The sequence below is a fragment of the Mirounga angustirostris genome, unplaced genomic scaffold (genome assembly GCF_029215605.1).
Source record: "Mirounga angustirostris isolate CCGP_5_RB_7025 unplaced genomic scaffold, mMirAng1.0.hap1 SCAF_6, whole genome shotgun sequence".
In the NCBI taxonomy this organism is placed as follows: Eukaryota; Metazoa; Chordata; class Mammalia; order Carnivora; family Phocidae; genus Mirounga; species Mirounga angustirostris.
In genome coordinates this window covers 131,115,839-131,137,267 of record NW_026991714.1, presented here as the reverse complement: position 1 = coordinate 131,137,267, position 21,429 = coordinate 131,115,839, and the positions used below count along the sequence as shown (strand labels likewise).

At 43.5% G+C, this 21,429-nt stretch overlaps 1 protein-coding gene across 1 annotated transcript in view; it reads right to left on the bottom strand.

Moving 5' to 3' along the window:
- Positions 1-21,429, bottom strand: part of SORCS3 (sortilin related VPS10 domain containing receptor 3) — a 572,838-nt gene that overhangs the window by 108,221 nt on the left and 443,188 nt on the right. Inside the window, exon 8 of the mRNA XM_045876297.2 lies at positions 2,565-2,654. Within this exon, the coding sequence (XP_045732253.1) occupies positions 2,565-2,654 (90 nt within the window). The remainder of the gene's footprint in view (positions 1-2,564; positions 2,655-21,429) is intronic.

The window sequence follows — 21,429 nt, the reverse complement described above, 5'->3', positions numbered from 1 at the left end:
GCATCATAGCGAGGCGCATGGGGGAAGAGTGGTTTTTTGCAGTGAGCCACTTCCAGGAACACAAAAGAGTTGGGTATTTCTTATACCTCACTGTTCTCCAGAAGCACTGGGCTCAGTGAAGTTCAATGGTACTACGATGCCCATTTCACAGATAAGAAGACCTGGGCTCCTGGATAAACAAGTGGCAGAGAGGGAAAGAAAGCTAAGGGCTTCTTGCTCAGAAGCTCCATTGCCTTTAGGCCAGGCTACCATGGCTCCCTATCATCTGCCTCCTTGCCCCCTGCTGGTATGTGCCTTCCATGTCCCACCCTTCCTCCCCCCAACCCATGCTCAGGGACTGGTTATGGAGGACTCAGCACAAGGTTGCCGCTCCTAATAATGCCACTCATTATTAATGGTGTTCATTTCATTCTCTGCAAAACACTCCAAGCCACGGAGTGCCCCAGGGGAGCATGTTCGGAACAGACAGGCTGGGAGGAGAGGTGTGAGGGCAGTGATGACAGGGAGCTTCTCCTTGTTCTTGTTTTTAAGCAAGATGCCCAACAGCAGCCGCAGCTCCTGGAACAGCAACAACTTGCTCAAAAGCCATTTCCATTTTTAAACACTCCCACCCACTCTGTCCTCACCTCCTCGGCCTAGGCTAGGAAAATCTGAGCCAATGCTGGCTAATAAAGGGGATCGATAACCATCCAGCTATTTTCACAGCAGCCCTCATATTAATGAAGCTGCTCTGGATGGACTTCTATAAAAGGGGCCGCATGGATGGTACTCCACCACGATAAATTGCCATGGGGTTGCTGATCATTAATGGAGTGTTCCAGGGTTGTGATCAATCCCAGGCTTCATTTGTCCCCACCTGCAGCCACACTGCCCAGGGGAGCAAACTGTTTGTTTTCCTCGGAAGGTTAAAAATACATAAGATATGCACACAATGCAGAGACAGAACAGACCTTACACAGGGGATATGGTTTGGAAAGTTCCCGAAATGCTTCTCCTGAGCCAATACATGGAAATCATCAAGTTACTGCAAGGGGTCTTTCTCCTTCAGAAAGAACATGATTACGAACTTCCCTTTCCTCATCTTTTTCAAGCAAGGATACTCCTTTCCTGCTTGGGTTTAGAATATCTGATGGGTACATCCTGTAATCACAATGCTATATAATGGTCTCATACCAACCAGTCACAGAGAGGGTAGAGAAAATGAGAAATTGATCCCATGGCCCCCGAGGCTACTTAATACAGTCCCTGCTCATCCCATCAGCCTCCTTTCTCTCTCTTTGCAACCCAGTCTCTTGAGATGATGTTTCATTTTGTTGAATGAACCATATTCTCTCTCTTAAAATAGGGCCTGTTTGTGTCTTTTCTATTGGTTTTCCAACCCTTGTTTGCAGGGTTAACTCCTTAATCCTCTTATATCATCTTAAACCTTACTTTCTTAGGAAACTTGTCCTCAGTATCCATATAGGTAAGCTCCACCTATTATGTCACAATGGTCCTTGAACTTCTATCCCTATAACACTCCCTACACCTACAATTGTTTGTTCAATGTCTCTCTTCTCAACCAGAATATAAGCTCCATGAAGGCAGAGACCATTTGTGGCTTCTTTTCTACTCTCTCCATAGAGCTTAATTTAGTGCCTGGCACAGAGTAAAAGCCTAAATGGGAGAAAGAACAGTTCAATGGATGAATAAAAGAAGGATCAAACAAATGAATGGATTCATGCATGCTTATATGAATGAATGAATTAATGAATGAATGAATAAAACAACCAGGGGTAGACAGTTACCCACCTTCTTGTCCCATAATCCCTCCCACCTTGGTACTCATTTAGCCTTTCATGATGTTTCCCAGCACAAGCTTACAGGCCCAAATCTTTGCAACATTACATTTGAGATGTGTCCAACCAGAGACTTGACTTTTTTTTTGCAGCCTCATTAGGTGATGCAATTATATCCTGTCCATGTTCAGACTGAGGTTTTAAGATCCAGCTCCTCCAAGAAGTCATTGTTCACAAGGGATGGAGTCCACAGGGTAAGTTTTATGATTTTCCAATAGAGGAGTTAAAATGCCATCATTTGATATTAACGTTATAGTAAATTATTCCTTTTTAATTACTCATAGTGGCAGAAAGGAGCAGAAACATAGGCAGTGCATTTACATTTGGCTTTAAAATGTGGAGAGAAGCATGAACTCCACAAGACTCACCTGTGCACCTTTATGCACACATACAATAAAGTGTCTGGGCTCCCTCTGGGCCCTTCTGAGCCTGTCCCTCTATTTGGCAGTCAGGCCCTTGCAAGAGGGAGGAACTCCCAGAAGGGACTGAAGTGATACAGGATGTATGAGATACAGGGAATCAAAGCTCTTGCCTGTATACCCTGCTGAGAGAGGAATAGAGAACCCAGGTTCAGGGCCATCAGCAGAGGCCAGAGTCCCACAGTGGCAAGTCAGGTTCAATGCCAGCTTGTCTCCCAGGCGGAAGTCAAACTTCCCTGCCATCCAATGTGGTGGCCTCTCCCTGCTGCTTTGTCGGACAGGACCCAGGGCAGCAGGTTGGACATACCTTGGGCAGGGAGTACTTGGGCAGCTTTATCTGGGTGAAGGCCTCTCTCCGATAGGACACATAGTAGCTGGCTCTTCCACCAGTTGTCACCTGGATCATAAGAGAAACACAGAGAAGTCAGATGGCACCAGGGATCATGGCCAAGTTGGAAAGTATTAGCTTCTCCAACAACAGCCACAATAGGTTTGTGATAACCTTTCGGAGAGTATCCCTTGCTGGCCCTGAGCCTCCAGTCCCACAGCACTGAGTTGCTCCCATGTCATGACACTTAGACAACAAATGAACAATGACAACAGTCTTTCCCAGTGGTTGGCATTTTTGGTGAGAGCAGAGACTCTGTATTTGGTCACTGTGCTCTGCATATGTACACACCTAATAAATAGTTTCAACTGCAAACAGAAGCTACTGATGTGGGTGGGATGTACCGAAGATTGATTTATTCTGCCTTAAAAGAAGTTTCTAATCCATTGTCATCATGACATGATTGTGAAATGGATTTTTTTTCTGAATCTAAATAACTACTATTGCTCAAAAGCTCTTGTTACTTTGAAATTAATTTCATTTCTGATCTGAGCACAATTTTTTTTCCTTCATATTTACAAATCCATGCATTGAGTGGTGCTTTTTGGTACTTTCCATGTGCAAGTTATTGAAAGGAATCGAGGGTCAGAGGAAGAACTCTGGATCGGGAAGTGAGAAATGCTGGGTCTGAGTCCCAGCTCCGCCATCTGATGGCTGGGGGAGTCAAGCTCTGTAATCTCACTTGGGAAGGATGGATTCTTATAGGAACCTGGAAGCCACTCCAAGAAATGGTCCTCTGGCCTGGGCTTGTTGAAAAGTCCCACCAACATGGCACAGCCCTGCAGATGGCTGCTCTCAGCCCAATCGTCCTAACTCGGGGGGACATTAATATTCACCAGAGAAGACACCAGAGGCTGTTCAGAGAAAATAGCAGGACGACAATAGCAACCCGGCTGCTGTGCCGAGGAGGCAATTACTGGAGGCCTCTGCTCTGTTCTCACCAAGCACTTGCTGGAGGCGGGCCGGTCCTCCCACTCCAGTCCAAACCTGGCGCCCATCCACAGCGGCTGTGGGGAACAGGCGAGGTGTCACATCTCTATTGAAAACCACCCATTGCTCCTCACTCCAAGAGATGGCATCTCCCATGGCTCTCCCGAGCTCTGCACAGATTGGAAGCACACAGACTGCCAGGCAGAGCAAATGTTAAGAGTCCACATGAAGGCAGAACCTTGGAAAAAACTTGGTGCAAAGACTTAAGCTATGAATCAAGAGGAGAGACTGGTTTGGTCCCTAGCGTTCAGCTTTATCCCCACATCTCTATTTCCTAATTAGAGCCATTCATCTCTTGTATTCCAGAACTTTTGTTTTTCTGTTTTTTCTTAAGATTTTATTTATTTATTTGAAAGAGAGATCACACAAGCAAGGAGAGGGGCAACGGGAGAGGGAGAAGCAGACTCCCCACCGAGCAGGGAGCCTGACACAGAGCTCGATCCCAGGACCCTGGGATCATGACCTGAGCCAAGGGCAAACAGTTACCAGACTGAGCCACCCAGGTGCCCCTGGTTTTTGTTTTTTTGATAAGGCATCTGTTCTGAATCTCTATCGTTCTGCACTGGCTTAGAAGTGGGGCATTCACATATTAAGATCAATGAGTTGCTAAGAAGTCTTTTTCTTTTTAAAATAAATTTCAACTGCATAGAATCAGATTAAAATATAATCTTTGGTACTAAATACACAATCACCACTAGTCCTTGTTTGATCCTATTTGTTTGTTTATTTTTCTTTCTCCCTCCCTTCCTTCCTTTCCTTCCTTCCTTCTTTCCTTCCTTCCTTTCCCTCTCTCTTTCTTATTTTTTTAAGTCCAGTCTAGCTAACATACAGTGTTATGTTAGTTTCAGGTATACAATATAGTGATTCAACAATTCTATATATTGCTCAGTGCTCATCAAGATAAGTATCCTCTTAATCCCCATCACCTATTTCACCATTCCCCCCACTCAGCTCCCCTCTGGCAACCATCTGTTTGTTCTTTGTAGTTAAGAGTCTGTTTTATGGTTTGTCTTTTCTTCTTTGTTCATTTGTTTGTTTCTTAAATTCCACATATGGATGAAATCATATGGTATTTGTTTTTCTCTAACTGACTTATTTCACTGAGCATAATACTCTCTAGATCCATCCATGTTGTTGCAGATGGTTAGATCGCATTATTTTTTATGGCCGAGTAATGTTCCATTGTATATATATACCACATCTTCTTTATCCACTCATCTATTGATGGACACTTGGGCTGCTTCCATAATTTGGCTCTTTTAAGTGATGCTGCAATAAACATAGGCATGCATATCATCTTTTTGAATTAGTGTTTTAATCATAAATTATAAAACCAACACATGTACGCCTCTCAACCCAAGAACTGGAAGAGTAGTTTTTAAACTTGAGCTGCATCAGAATCACTTGGAAAGCTATTTAAAACTCAGACTTCTGGGCCCCACCTACAGAGTCTTTGAGTTGATCAATCTGGGGTGAGGTCCAAGAATTGTCTTGTCTTTTTTTTTTTTTAATTTTATTTATTTATTTGAGAGAGAGAGAATGCGAGAGAGAGAGAGAGCACATGAGAGGGGGGAGGGTCAGAGGGAGAAGCAGGCTTCCCGCCAAGCAGGGAGACCCATGCGGGACTCCAGGATCATGACCTGAGCCGAAGGCAGTCGCTTAACCAACTGAGCCACTCAAGTGCCCCAAGAATTGTCTTTTCTAATGAGTTTCCAGATAATGTTGATACTGCTGGTCTGGGGACCCCACTCCGAGCAGCTCAGAACTAGAACTTTAAAGACAATTGACATACACTTCTAAAGTGCTTCCATGACCTACACCTGTCCTGACCCTGGCCTCCTTTTCGGATATAGCTATTTTCCTGATTTTGTGTTGACGATGATAACTTTTTTTTTAATTGGGGTGAAATTCCTATTACATAAAAATAACCATCTGAAGATGTACAATTCAGTGACATTTAGCACATTTGCAGTGTTACACAACCTCTACCCAATTCTAAATGATTTTCATCACCCCCAAAGGAGATCTCATACCCAGTGATGAAGTTTTTAAACCCCAAAGTATACGCTCTGGTCACTTATTATATGCTTAAAAAACAGCTCTCTACAGGACACTGTAAATGTCACCAAGCTTGCCTTGGGGAAGAAAAGCAGCATCAGAGAAGGCTAGTCCTGTCACTGAATGCTGGCCAGAGCATAGCAATTAAAAGAAGTTTCTCCTGAGAAGATCCAGTTGGCTCCATAGAGAATAAGGTGAGAGCATCGCCAAGCATCTGATCAGTGCCATAGAACAAAACTGGGTCCCTTTGGGTTTCCAAATCACCAAGAGCCAAAGGAGAACAGAGTGTTCTCCTTAACAGGGTGATGGACCCCACCAACTCGGGAAGTCAGCCCAGCCATGCCTGATACAGGCCTGCACAGGCACAGACCCTCTCCCTCACAAGCTCACACACATAACCTGAGGGACTTTGTGTTTGAGTAATCAAGATGGAGATTACACTTCAGATACATGATGGGATGAACCAAACCACTAAGGGGCTGATGAAGCCCCAGGAGCCCAGAGGTTCTTCCAGTACCTATGATACCAGAGTATCTGCCAGTGATACCAAGCCGGCTCCTATAGCTCTGCTTTGTCCTGGTTGTATGCTTCTCTGTACCTGCTACCATCTAATTCATGGTTTAACCTCACTGTAAGACTCATGGGTTCATGGAAGGGTTTTGGATGCCACCAATTCATTACAATTTCTCTCTCCTCTCAACTCTGTTCTCTCTATTCCTACAGCCCTTTCAACATTTACTCTTATGGGACACATAGTCCTTCAATCTTTCCTCCATGTCTTCTTATAAGATTTCAACCTCCCTGATTCCTAGGCAGTGCTGGTCTCGTGGCAAGTGATTGGTGAATACATAATAATAAAAGTAATGACACAATGGTCATTGATGGAGTTCATCTACTATGCTCCAGAACTGCATGTAGCCATTATATAAATTATCCAGTTTAATCCTCATATCAACCCTTCAGAGACTATAAGGTACTGAGTGACTTGCCCATGATAAGACGAATTTGAACCTAGCAAAGTTTGGCTCTAGACCTGTTATCCCTCCTCCTATGACTAAGAAGGGTCTCCATTCACCTCACTCGTCTCCCTATAACAACAATACATTTTCTTGACTCGAAGATGTTTTTTTAAAAACATACAAAAATCTCCGTAACTGGCTTGTGTATATATGTTTATCTTTCTTCAAATTCCAGAAAATCTGTTATGACATTGATGACGTATCTTAAAAATGATGTCTTCATAGAAGAGAGGATGCGAGGTAATAAGAACAAGATTCATAATAACTACCATGCAATGAAAGCTTATTACACAGAAAATGGGACAATAAGCAGTTTATACACCACACTTTATTTGATTCTAATTATATCTGATGTAATATATAGTACCTCTACAGGTCAGGAAATTGAGGCTCAGAGTGGTCAACTAACCTGCTCGACATCACACAGCTTTTCATTGTTACAGCCAATCTGTGACCCTCCCCTGTGCCCAAGCCCTTAACTAGGAATAAGTGCACCCCCAAAATATCAGGTACAGAGCAGGGGTTCAATACTCATCGACGAACTGAATAATAAATTGCGGGGATTAATCCACTCAACCAGAAACACTTTGGGTGTGATTTCCTCTGTTGTTTAGTGACTAAACCATGGACTCACAGAGGAGCTCTCCATTCCCACCCAGTCCCTCAGTGGTCACAGGAACTTATCTCCAGCACTCCCCACTTTGGCAGCCAGATCCTCAGGGTGTTGGGAGGATACCAAGCTGATGCATTTGCTGCCTCTCCACTATTATTTGCATGATTCTCTGGCAAACACACAAGGAAAGAATGAAGTTTAGCGACTATTAATCTATTTTGATGAACTTTTCTCTTCCTCACAAGCAAATCTGCTGGCATTGTAAATCCCAGAGATTATTACCATTTTCCCTTTCAGTGACACCTTTTATTTTACATATGATGAATATCATCCAATTATTTGCTCTGGGCCCATCCGTCATGCTAAACACTGAATTAGCTGGGTCTTTTCCTCACTAATGACTGGCTCGTTAATCTGATTTTCTGGATTTCCATTTTACAGGTTTAATTGGGCTCCTGGCCAGTGAAAATGATTCCTTTGGACAAATGCACTGACCATTAAACACATCTGTCTCTTCTGACTTGTTCCCATTCTTGCCGTAGCCAAGTCTAACCTGACATATCTTTTATTTTTTCATTTCTCCTTGATTCTGGAAGATAGCTTGCCCTGGAGGAGAGAGAGAAATCTGCAAAAAAAAAAAAAAAAGAACCAAAGCGCCTGGAGTCATGTTGAGCCTGTTTCTGCCATAGATAGAAGAAAACTTGTAATATCTCTAGAACTCATAAGTGGGCATAGGTAATCTGAAAAGAGAAGCAAAAAATAACATTTTCAGGTGTCCACTCTGTTGAGTGCTTTATATTCATGATATTATTTAATAGCCACACTAGTAATAATTACTATTATTATTGTTAGTAATATTAGTAGTACCCTACAAGGTATAAATATTAATAACATTCTCTAAGTATTTAGTATATGCCAAGCCCTGTTCCTCTGAACATATTAGCCTTCTATTTTATGTTCAGGTGAGAAACTGAGCCATGGGGAAGTTACACAACATACTCAAAGACACAGAGCAAGTAAATGGTGAAGCTGGAATTTGAACCCACGTTTATCTGACTGCAAAGCTTATGCTGGTCCCTCAGGCTTGGTCAGGTTTTCAAACCTCTGTGGAGGGGAATGGATCCCAAGTCACTCAACTTCCCACTTCCCAGGTAAGATGCCTACCAACAAGGCAGATCTTTTTATGTGAGGGGTCATATCAGTGTCTCAGCCCTGAGAAATCAACGCTCTATTGTTGCACGGGAGTGAACAGTGTTGCTACCAGAATTCGTGAATAAGAGGGATCAGAGTGGAAAGAATTTCGGCTGCACAAGAAATGTAGGAAATGACATTTAGAAGGTTTCTCAGCTAGAGGACCTTGCTGGGCCCAATATGATGTGACTGATCTGCCTAAGCAAGAGAAGTGACCATGTGTACAGGCCTCCATCAGTGATTCCCACACAGCCTCTGCAGCACGCCCTCCTCCTCCAAGGAACAAAAGGGAACAGCACAGTTGTTAGGACGCACAATTAACTTTTCTAATTTCTTTGCTCATTAATTCTATTCAGATTATCTAAAATAAATCTTGACGTTGTTAGGCCTTTCTCTTCCTCTCCACCTACATAATTCCTTCCAAGATCACATTTCTTTTTCAAGAACAAAGGAGCAGGATTTGAATGCTGGACCACAAAGTCGATAAATAGCCACAGGTCTCATCAGGAAGTTGCCCTAAGTGTTGGGAGGTCCTGGGGCCTTCTGCACGGCATGTTGCATTGCCCTTGCCAACTTAAGCTCATTTTCCAAAAATGTTTTGCTAAGGCACCACACTAGAGGTCTGAATCTAAATTTGTGGGATGGCATTTGGAACAACATGACTTCTTACCAGCAAGCCATCTCCTCTGCTAGACTCTTTGATGTTGAATTTAGTGTTTGTCAAACTGGTGTTTGCTCATTTTATGTCCTGGAGGCTGTGTGATATTAATGTAATATGCAGTTTTATCTGCCTGTTTCTAGAAAGAGTGGGTCTATTACCTACCATGCATATACTGTGCTTTCCCAATAGTGGGAAAGCCCTCCTTTGAAACAGATTTGCACATAAAATCTTTTACTGGGGCCCTAACACAATAACATCTTTTACTGGGGCCCTAACATAACAACCCCAAAATAACCTCACCAAGAATAGATTTGGAGTAAGATAGTCGACACTGAAGCTAATATAATGCTCTCAATTTGTAGTGTGTGTGTGTGTGTGTGTCTAAGGGCGGTGTTGGAGGGAAGGTGAATACTGAGGTTGGCCAAAACATACTGACAAAGAACTGCCACCTTCACCAACCCTTACCAGGGCTTCTTGGAACCTTCACTGCTAGCTGGGAATGGTAGGAAGGGAGAGAAAAGGTGGTGAGTTAGAAAAGCATGGGGGAAAGACTTATGTCCAGACCATCCACAGCACTAGAAGAGGAATCGGTCCGTCTGACCCTGAGTCTCTTTTTTCAAATACAATCAAGGTCTGGACTTGATAAGTTTCCAATTACATTTTTTTCAAAGAGGACTCTTCCTCTGATTTTTTAGCATTATAGTACATTGGTTGGGATCCCAGACTTGTGCTTAAATCCTGCGTCTGCCACTTGCTGGTTTGGTGATCTTAGACAGGTAATTACTTTAACCTTTCTTCTGGAAAGTGGAGACATCAGTACTACCCGTCAACATGTTGTCATGAGGAGTAAACACAGTACAGCACGTAAAAAGCGTGAGCCCTGAAGCCGGCGCATACTAAGTGCTCACTGCATAGAACTTGCCTCTGCTGAGCTAGAGGGCAGTTGCCTGCAGCAATGTAACATCTTGGGGCCAGCTGGGGGTTGACCATGGTGGCAGTTTACATATGCCAACTGGAGCTTTAGGAAGTGCTGGCGTAGCCACATGGGCTACCTGGTCAGAAGTGACCAGGGACAGAGGACTGAAATTCTTCTTGGGGCCTTAAGGAAGGATGACTTCATGGATAAGACACCTACGCAGACCATGAAGCCAATGTGTTTTTTTGCCAGAGACTGAACCATTAATGGCTGTAGCACTTACCTTCTTTTTTTAAGATTTTTATTTATTTATTTGAGAAAGAGAGAGAGCGAGCAAGAGAGCACAAGCTGGGGGAGCTGCAGGAAGAGAAAAAAGCAGGCTCCCCACTGAGCAGGGAGCCTGACACGGGGCTCGATCCCAGGACCCTGAGATCATGACCTGAACCAAAGGCAGCTGCTTAACCGACTGAGTCGCCCAGGTGCCCCCAAGACTTATCTTTGTGTTCTGGCTTTCATGACTTAGAGGGAGGGAAAGAAGTTCTTGGAATGTGCATCTGACCCTTCAGGATGGTTGGAAGTCCTTTGCCTTCCCTCTCCTAGTTTCCTAGTTTTTTTCTTTTTGGGGGGCGGGAGTGGGACAGATAAAAAGCAAAGGTAAGTGCAAAAATAAAAAAGAACAGATAAGGACTTGAATTGTCATCTTGGAGCACAAAAGTTGGGAACACCTTGATTAATTATATACATATATATATGCATATATAATTAATATAATAATAGCTAAAAAGCCAAAAACTAAACAGTTTACTTTGAGTGTTCTAGATCAGGATACCAGAGCTGCCTTAAAAAAAAGAAAGCACTACCATGGAAACCCTAAAGTGACATGTTAAAACTCTTTACCAAAACATCTCCCTCTTCCTTTCTCAGAAATGGCCCTGTTTCTGGCAGACTGTGAGCTTCATGTGGATCCGGGAAAGATGGGACCAAGGAGGCCGGGGCAGGTATTGTAAGGAATCTAGCTCTATAGTCTTCTTACACTTACATAAGTTTTCTCTTCGACTTGAGACCTCACATAGCCTTTTTCCTTTCTACAGGTGGATGTTATGAGCTCAATTCATTGACTGAAATCTTCCCAAGCCAGCCTCTGTCTTTTCTCTAGCATTCAAGAATTTCAGAAAATAAGTACGAAATAGTGGGAAAGGAGAAGGAAGAAGGGCGTAAGGTCCTGGTATACCTAATGTTTTGTTTCTAGTTTCAGCTTAACCGGTTAACAGATACGCAATTTTGGCATGGTAACTAATCTCTTGGAGCTTCAGGGCTATTGTTCTATAAAAAGGGAGCAAACAATTACCCTTCTCTTACAGAACAGTAAATGAGATAATAAAATGCTTTCATGGAACTGTAAAGTGTTCTATAATGTAATGATTAGAATGTTATCATTGACCTGTGGTATGTACCTAAAAACGCAAAGATGTTAGAAGTATTTTCACTGGAAAATTGCTGTGGACAGAAAGTTTGTGTTCCCCACAAATTCCTATGTTGAAACCTAATCCCCAGTGTGATGGTATCTGGAGGTGGGGCCTTTGGGAGGTGATTAGGTCATGAGGGTGGGGCCCTCACGATGGGATTAGTGCCCTTATTAAAGAGCTCCATTGCCCCTTCTACCACGTGTTTATGAACCAGGAAATGGGCTCTCTTCAGCCACCAAATCCACCAGTACCTTGATCTTGGACTTCCACCATCCAGAACGGTGGGACAGACATAAGACTGTTATACAGCAGTATGAACAGACTAAGACAGAAATCAAGCTGATGATACAGATAGGCCCACTCCATTGATCGTGGGGGCACTGAAATTCGCCAGGGAGGCTACAGCTATCCACCGACTGGTGGGCAATAAGGAATGTCACAAGAGAAGCAGGAAAGGGATGGGCAGAGATAAAGAACAGAAGTGCATTCAGCCACACAAGATGAATGGCAGGCATATATAGCCACTTAGAGAATGATTGATTTTATCGATATGTTCAAGATATTTTACATATCCTAAAAGGGCAAGGCAAACAAAGTCATTAATTTTCTAGAGAAGCAGGGACGATGCTTCTTTGGGACACGGGATTTCCAGGTGGCCTTGGAAACATGTGTGGGCTGCTAGATATGACAGCAAAACTTCGCCAACATGGGATCTGCATGCCTCATGAGTGAATTTGGGGACAGCAGTGGACAGATTTAAACCATCTGTCAAGCTGGTTCTCAGGAAACACTACCGCTTCCCCAAGAGAGCCATGAATATTGGTGAAATGCCAACTGCTACTTGGAGCCTCCCCACTGTACTTCCCATGTCATGCCTTTCCTGTCCTCCATCAGCAGATGCACCGCTGGGAGAGTCAAGCTCTGTGCTCACGCTTTGTATGCGCTGCCTGCTCTCATGCGCAATGAGCACAATGACCACACGGAAGAGACCCTTTGCAGTCCCACTCTACTGGTAAGTTAACTGACATGCATGGGATCATGCAGCTCTAAAGTGGCAGCGTCTGGATTGGAACTTGGCTCTCAAAATCCTGACCACATCCACTACACTGTGCAACCCTGAACAAGCCTAAAGTGTCTCCTGCAGAGCCTTTCCAAAGAATGGCTAATTTAGGACCAATTACCTGGAGGGATTTACCATGACCCAGATCATGAGAAGCCTCCAGCATCAATGAAATCATAGTGACTCGCATCACAAACTACCTCCCTAAGGAAGCTTCCCCACCCCAATTTCCCAGTGGGAATTCATCTTTTCTTCCTCTGATTTTTAGGGCTCTTTTTTTTGTGGCCTTCTTGCTGCACTTACCAGTTGCTGTTCTAAATTATGGGAAACTGGTACCTTTTAGTTCTCTGGTTGTATTATCTTCTATGGTAGATAATGTGCTACATTCCCATTTTACCCTCTCTTAGTACCTGGCACCCACGTCATAACAACTAATATTTGTAGAGGACTCTACTGTCTGCCATTAGTTTTTATTATTGGACTGAATCTCATTTGGTCAGGGCACAACCCTGTGAGGGAGGTCTAATTACATCCCCATTTCAGAATTAAGGGGCCTGACTTTAGGGCACCTTGTTACTAAAAGGTGAGGCTCAAAGCCAACCACAGAATGTCTGCCTTGAATCCCCAGGCTCTTTTCATGTTGCCAGGCTGCTTCAGTCTGTGTCTGCTGAGTCAAGATCAGAAAAAGACAAAGTGGAGATAATTGCATGGGTTTTCACAAGTGGGTCATGATTTTACATCAAATACTCCTTTGCGTGTTTGGCAACACAACATGGTGATAAGAGAGTGTGCTTTCCTGGGGGAAACAGAGAAGCACATTACAAGATGTTCTTCTCTACCTACTGCTGAATCCACATGTTAATTAAGGGTCTGGCCAAATTTCCATCATTCCTTAAACACTGCTCACGTTTGGACATTTCATGATGGATACTGGTCCCAATTCTACTATATGTTGCATATATTAATCAGTGAGCAAAAACTTATTCAGCCCTCTTGTGCCCAGGCTGTATCAGGTACCATGGGAGTCATAGGACTGCAACCTCGTGGAGTTTACCATTTCTTTGAAAAAGTAAGCCTAACATATAAGATGTACAAATGACAACATAACACCAGTGATGATGCTCTGGTACCCTGGGCAGGGTAAAGGCTAGGCGCTGGAGAAATACCCCCCAGAACCATAGTACTTCACTCCACTTATTTTCATGCTCCTTCCAGAATCACCATAAAATCAGTGCACACACAACACACACACACACACACACCCTGTAATATAGAGTACATACATATATATACGCATGTGTGTGTTATACATACATATAATGTACTATATTATACATATTATACATATATATGTATGTAATGTTATTGACACTCCCACTGCCTTTGGAGAAGAATGGGTTCTCAACACTGAAAGACTTTGTTTGTTGAATGGGATGACGGATTTGAAGGTGGATTAAAGTGTTCTACATAACCAAGGGAGGGATGGAGAGAAAAGGTGGGGATAAGGTGGGGATGGATCTTGAAAGAAGAAAAAGATCATAGCAAATCTGGAGAGACTGCAGGAAGCGAGATCCAAGAGGGTGGGTGCTTCAGAGGAATGCCAAGAAACAGTGGGTGTGTGTAGGTTTTATTAAGTGTTTTTGCCGTGCAGTATCTGACATAAACACTGTGCTTTGTTTTTGCTTGACCATTTCCAATAAAAAGTTTACACCACACTGCTCAATAATCTTATTAAGATTTTATTTATTTATTTGTTTCTCTTTGCAGAGGTGTTTCATATCAAGAACATAGATCTGCTTCAAGAAAATGCCCAAGAGTTATAACTGGGTTACCAGAAATTTATCTTTCTGAGCCTTTTTGGTTACTTATTTAGTTCTTTGTTGTGAAAATTCACAAAGAGCCTTGCATCAGAAGCCTAGACATGGATTCTATACCTCCCTCACCCGTACTGGCTATTAGGGGTCTTTGGGAAAAGCAGTTAACTGCTTCCAGATCTCAATTCCATCCTAAAACGGGTGGGCATACTCACAACATATTGGTCCAACTTGTGCCAGACACAAAGTAGGGACTCAAGAATCTCATGCCCCTGTGCTTCTCATTCCTTCACATCCGGGATCCTGGTTTCCTCAGCACAAGGGTTTTCTTCAACTCCTATCCTAAGATTCTCTGCTGCCATTTCTTCTGTAGTCATTCAATGACTCCACAAAGTTTTGTGTTAAAGGTTTCTGCTCCTACTTACTGCCCCTTACATATGTCTTGACCCAATTGGCTCAAAACATAAGAACATTTAGGCTCTGAGTCTCATTTAAAAAGCAGAACGAGTGTACTGGTATCAGGAAGCACAGGTCAAAATCTCTGCTCCACTATTTACTGGCTGTGTGATCTTAGGAAAAGGACTTTACCTCTCTGTGCCTCTTCTATGAAATGGAGGTAAGAGTAGGACTTCCCTCACAGGATGTCATAACAACAAATTGCCTTAGTACTATGCCTTGCTCACACCAGCCACTCAGTGAGTGTTAGCTATTACCATTATATGTAAATGACTCCACAAGAACTACAGATTATTCAATAAGAAAATTAGCCAGGAGGTAAAAATCACAGACGAACGCAGAGGACAAATCTTAAATAAGAAAATGCTGAGAATTATAGTGTTTCTTATACGGAAGGGTTTTGTTAATCAACTTCCCAAGGACTCCCATCAGACATTTCAGAGGAAGTAAGGAAGCCGCCACTCCCATGCTTTCCGTCCCGTGCACACACAGAATACCTAAGAAGCAATTACATCGCAGAATGAAATAATAAACACAATCATATTAAGAGCACTTTGATTATCTCTCCCTACTGCAATCTGGAAGCAATCGCCACCCATGGCAGGCAGTAAAACCGCACACGTTTATTCCGGAGAATCGGACAGAAGGCCTTGGGGGCTGCAGACTCCCCATTCTAACTGCGTTCGTAGGAATCACCACTGCGCATTATAACAAGGTGTGCGTCCCTTCCAGAAACATTTCTCAGGGGAGAAGACGAAAGCAATCTGGCCTGGCCTCTAGAGGTCACAAGGCCAGAGGGAGAGGGGAAGTGGCTAATTCATGGTCCTGTCACATACACACTGGATTAGAGGAAACAAGGAAGGAGAGAATACAGATGAAAGAATCAGACAACTTTAAATCAGACAACATAAAGCCTAAGAAGCATGGAGAGGAAAAGAGCCAATCAGCTTTTTTTTTTTTTCTATTTTGCAACAGATGTTTCACTGGCAGACCCAAATCTAATAGCAGTTGGTGTAGTAAAGATGAAATAGTTGGAGGAAGAAAAAGAGAGAGCTAAAAAGGAAAGGAGGGAGGGAGACAGGCTGGCAAAGGGAAGGTGAATCCCCAGTGCCTCTGTCCTTCCCTACTTCCTGCCGCTCCCTTCTGCCCACTGGGGAGAGGCGGGAGGTGTCCCATTGTCTCCCAGCCCTGCAGCCCCCTGCCTGCAGGCACTCCTCACAGGAAGGCAGGGGTAATCAGGCCCATCCTTCAAACATCTTCATTCTATTACTTCCATAATCGGCTTCTAATGTTCTGTTCGATAGATGTGGGGCCGACCAGACCCAGCGCTTGAACAGCTGCTCGGGCCATGAAGCTATTCTCTGTGCCATTGATCACAAAGACAAAAATCAATCCTGGCTAAGGAGAAAGAAGTTAAAAATAAATTGCTGGGATTGATTTCTGTTCAGACCTTCTGACTCCCAGTTTAGAAAGGGGGAGGGAAGAGTGTGCGCGGATCCACCTGTCACGAAATCACTTCATATGTCCCCATCTCAAAAGCAAAATCGGGAGGTATTTTACAGGCACATACACATGTGTGTTTGCACACAAACACACAGGCACACATGCTCATAGTTTTCTCTTAATTTATGCTCTTATTTTATTGTTGCCTCCTAATAACTATCAGAGATGAGAATCCATGTGAATTGTAAACTCCCATGAGAAGAGGACTGGGGTTTGTCTCGTTCACTACCAAAGCTCCAAAGCAGGGTTCCGTGCTTTGTGGATAGCAGTAACTCCAAAAATACTTGTTAATGGACGATAGAGTAAATGAATTAATGAAGTCCCTTCTTTGCTATCATCAGCTCTCGCAATTATGTTTATTTCTTCACTGATGGATCACAGCATGTAATTATTTTTCTTCTTCATTGTTCTGCATATGTATGATCTCTCTCTCACTAGACTAACCCCCCCCCCCATAGCAGGAACCTTTACTTTTTTGCTTTTTAATTTTTCATCTATGGCACTATCTCTACCTTGTGCCCTCAGTAGATGTATGTGAAAGGAAAGGAGGAAAGAATGGTTCAGCAACTCTCCTAAGGGATTAGCTACATCCTAAATATCTTTTGTTTTGCTTCTGACACTGCAGAAATAAGTTGGGAAATACTTCTGAATAAAAGTCCCCTGCCCATCCATGTTTAACTAAATGGAGCATCCTGGAGAGTGAGTAGACTTGCGGAACGGTAGCGTTGGAAGGAAACTCTGGAGTCATACACCCCACTGCCTTCCAAACTGGATTCCATGGAGTTCTGGAATCCCACAGTGATGCCTTGGAGGTATCCACAATGGGTGACGAAGAGGCTGAGTGTGTGGGAGAGTTCAAACAGTCCCTCATGCTCCTTTAACTAGATCCATTCCACCTGTATCTGTTTTGCAAAGGTGATGATCACGTCCAGGGTCACTGAGTGAGTTAATGGTAAGGCCAGACTTAAACCCAGGAATGCTGTACTGCCCACCCCCATCCCTCCACTGACCTGCCCAGCCCATCCTGTGGCACACTGTCTCTTGCCACGGAAGGGTCTCTTCCTTAGAACACTGGCTGGTCCTAAATTTAGACTCCTCAAGTCAATTCTCCACTTGAAGACCTAACTTGGACCTTGCCTTCTCCAGAAAAGCATCCCTGATCATATCATGCCTCATGGGTCTCCCTCCTGAGAAAAAGCCTAGCACTTTCTCAAGAGTTTTTGAACATTGCTCAGGGCAAGTGTCAGGCCATAGAGTCCTACCCCCTCACCGACAACAAATTGTCGGTCTTGTCTACCATTATATTCCCTTCTTTAGAATAACAGAGACACATTAAATGCTCAACAAATGTTTGTTGAATGGATGAATGAACAGACGGTCAATCCTTCTGTCTCAGACAGAACCTATCACAGCCAGGAGCACATAGTAGGTGCTCAATCAAATTAAGCTGATTGACCAGTCACTGGCTCTGCCACTATTAAACTCCAAAAAGACTTTAGTTCTGACTGATCACCAGGGCTTTTAGAATCAGATTCGTAAAATTTGCTTGCAGAAATCCAAAGCATTTGTTTACCCCATTAGCTAGATAGAGAGTTAAAGGCAGAGCGATTAAAATTTTTAAAAGCTGAAACTCTGAAATAAATAGATCTGTATCCTAGTTAGAATGGTAATGCGGAGAGGAGTGGATTTAATAGTCTTCTCAGTCCACAGCCCAACTGCCTTTATTATTAGCACTGTCGTTTTTACAATACAATTATCTTTAATAGGGGAAGGCCCCAGGAAAGGCATCCTCCTGGGAGCTTTGCTTAGAAGAGAGGGTGTGGGGAACTTACTGGGACTTGGAAGGGAAGGACAATGGGGAGACCCAGCTGGGTCATGATTCAGTAGCTCCTCTGCACCCAGGGATGGGACTCAAGAGAAGCTGTGCCCAGAAGCACATGATGGAAACTGGATAATTCACAGCAAGAGGTACAAGGTAAGTGGGGAAAGCTGAAGAAAGTGGAGCCGGGGATGGTAATGATGATTAACCATGCTGCCACTCACCCCCCTCTGCACCCTAGTGATGAGTGTTTGAATAATCTTCTAAGTGTATCCGAGGGACCACTCAGAGGGGCGGGCATGATTACATTGTACTGAATCCCATTAAGCCCTCCTTGGGTTAATCGTGCAGAAAGTTTCTGATCTGAAACAAAATTGAAACAGATCCTGACAAACAGTGCACTGAACAAGGAGGGAGTAAGCCTTCCCTGCCCCTGGTGTCCACCACGACGGGGGCAACAGCTGCCTCTTTTTCACTTTTACAGCATCCAGAAAAGTTTCTGGGAAAACCAGCTATGCAGGGTTAATGTAAAGATCTTTAGATTGGGGAAACGAAATGAGAAATAGATTACTGTCCTCTTTTGCCATCCCTTATGAGCCCAGGCAGCTCTGATGTCATATCCTGACCCTGCCATCCACTGAGCTCTAGGACAAAGGGGGATTCTCTAAACCTCTCTGAAATTCTCCATTAAACAATAACGAGAATAATAACCAGCACACCCAGATCCTATGAAGATTAAAGTAGAATAAAAAAAATAAAATACACACTTAGCAGTCATACATTTGGCAGGAAATAAATCACACAAATCAGACACCACAAATCAGTCGTGGCAACCATTCTTTCAGCTGGCTGATGGGTGGGTAAAAACTGGTGGTGAGGTTACATGGAAAGAGCATTCTGATGCATCGCTGCTTTGAAACCAGGAAATTGCAGATTTTCAAATCGTGGAATAGACTGAGTGTGGCTGATCTCACTCTTTTGGGCTGAATTACAGAAACCCTTGTGGTCCCCCGGACAACATACCACTTTTCAGACCAGAATGCACAGGCTGCATTGAATCATACAAGGCTCCTGGATAATTAAACATGACGAGCGCCACCCTCCCTATAAAATATACTGCACACAGCATCCATGCCACGACTCTTCCTTCTCATGCCCATGGAGACACTACTAATTAACAGCAGCAGTCTTTCCTACTGAACTACAACAACACAGCCTTCTATGCAGCTATTACTAATTACCCAAAGGTGATACACAAAATGAAAACAATTTGACACCCAGGAGCTAGACATATCCCATTCATGTACTACCAGAAAGCAAATACTTGTGTTATAATATGGGGCAGATGACAGAACAATTCTCTCAGAGTAAGGGAAAAGAGTCCTTGCTGTGCTGGCCTAGCGAGTAACAAGGATTGTAACTTTCATGGAGCTTCCGCAGATCTCTTGGGGAAAAACAAGTCTTCATCATTCATTAGGGACGTGCACAGCAAAGCCCTGAATGGAGCAAAGAGATCACCAAGCCTCGAGGATTGGTGGGCTTTCTGTAAATAAAGAGCCCCTCCTGGAGCCTCTGTGTCTCAGCAGGAGACACTGGGGAATCGTCAGCATCTGGATGGTAATTGATGCCATGCTGGAAGGATCAAGGAGATAGATGGGATTGCTCAGAGAGAGCAGAGAAAGGGAACCTACAAAAAGCTCTGAGAACAGCCTATATTTAAAGGGTGGGCAGAGGAAGAGGCCCCGGTGTAGGAGAGGAAGAAGAAGATGCCAGAGAGGAAGGAGGAGAAGCTGAGGCACACACTGTGAAAGGAGCAAAGCTGGGTGTGCTCAGGGAAGCACAGCAGGCAAGAGACCCCAGGGCTGCAGACGGGTCAACTAAGTGAATGATGGAGAGGTGTTGTCTGGATAGAATTCAAAGACATCGTTGATGAACTTGGCAGAAGTAATTTCAATGGAGTGGACAAGGCAGAAGTCAGCCTCAAGTGGTTTAAAGAGAAGGAAATGAGAAAATGGGATAATAAATATGGACAGCTCTTAAGAAATCTGGTTGTGAACGAAAGATGGAATATTTATAGAGAGGAACATGGGGTTCAAAGAAAGTTTTGTTTTCTTTTTTAATTTAAGGAGAGTAGATATTTTGAATATTTCAGTACTGATGGGAAGTCTGAAATAAGAATGAATACACTAAAGAGACAGGGGAAGAAGGATAATAGGTAAAGCCAGGTCCCTGAGAAGTTAGAAGGGATGGGATTGGGTGTTTGGATTAAGAAATTTTATATGGGCATGAAGATGATTCTTTCTACTTTTCTTGGATAGTTCAATCTATTCACAATACTGGATACTCAGTAGGGGTTCAATAAATTTAAGAGTCTCTTAGTTTCCTTGAGTTGGGTTCCCTCTGCCTGGAAATGTAGAGCCCGAGACAATGGCTGTTACACAGGTAATTTTATTTTGTTTTGTTTTGTTTTCAGTGGGGGGCTATTTTGTTTGTGGTTGAGAAATGATCCTAGGGAACAGAAGTGGCAGAACTAGAAAGTAGGAAACAAGGAGGGAGGAAAAGCAGTTAAAATCCCAAGGAGTGTTACTGAACTGGTTATTACTATGAGTAACTGGGGCTCCATCCCTCTGGGGACCCTATGAAGACCCACAGAGAATGAGGCTCCATATTGCCCTCCTGACAGGAAGAGAGGAGTATTTATCCACTGGCTCCCGACTCCCGGTCTAATTGGCCCACAGGATTCTGCCACCTTTGTACTGCAAGGTTTGTATCTCCACCAGGATGGCTAAGGGGTCTCTCGCGAGCATCCCATTTGGGGGAGAAATCAGCCCAGAACAAAAAGCAAGAGGCTCACAGTGCAGCGGAGGCAAGGTGACACTAGGTCACCTCTGCACACGGCTAGCTGCTGAGCAAACATGAGTCAGAAGGGCGTGAGGTAGCACCTCTTCAACACCAAGATCAACTAAACATCGTAACTTCCCAATCAGTTCACTAATTTGTGTTTATTCATGGAAATATTTCAAATACCAGCAGTAACTTTTACATCAAGCCACCGAAATCACTGTCTGTATAGACACATCCCAGCAACGTGCTATTTAAAGAACCTCCATTAGTGCCGGCTGTTGAAAACACCTCACTTAAGATTCTGAAAGTGCTTCACGAATATTCACCTGAAGATGTCTTTACTGAATTTCTTTTGAAGACTGTCTCTGGAACTC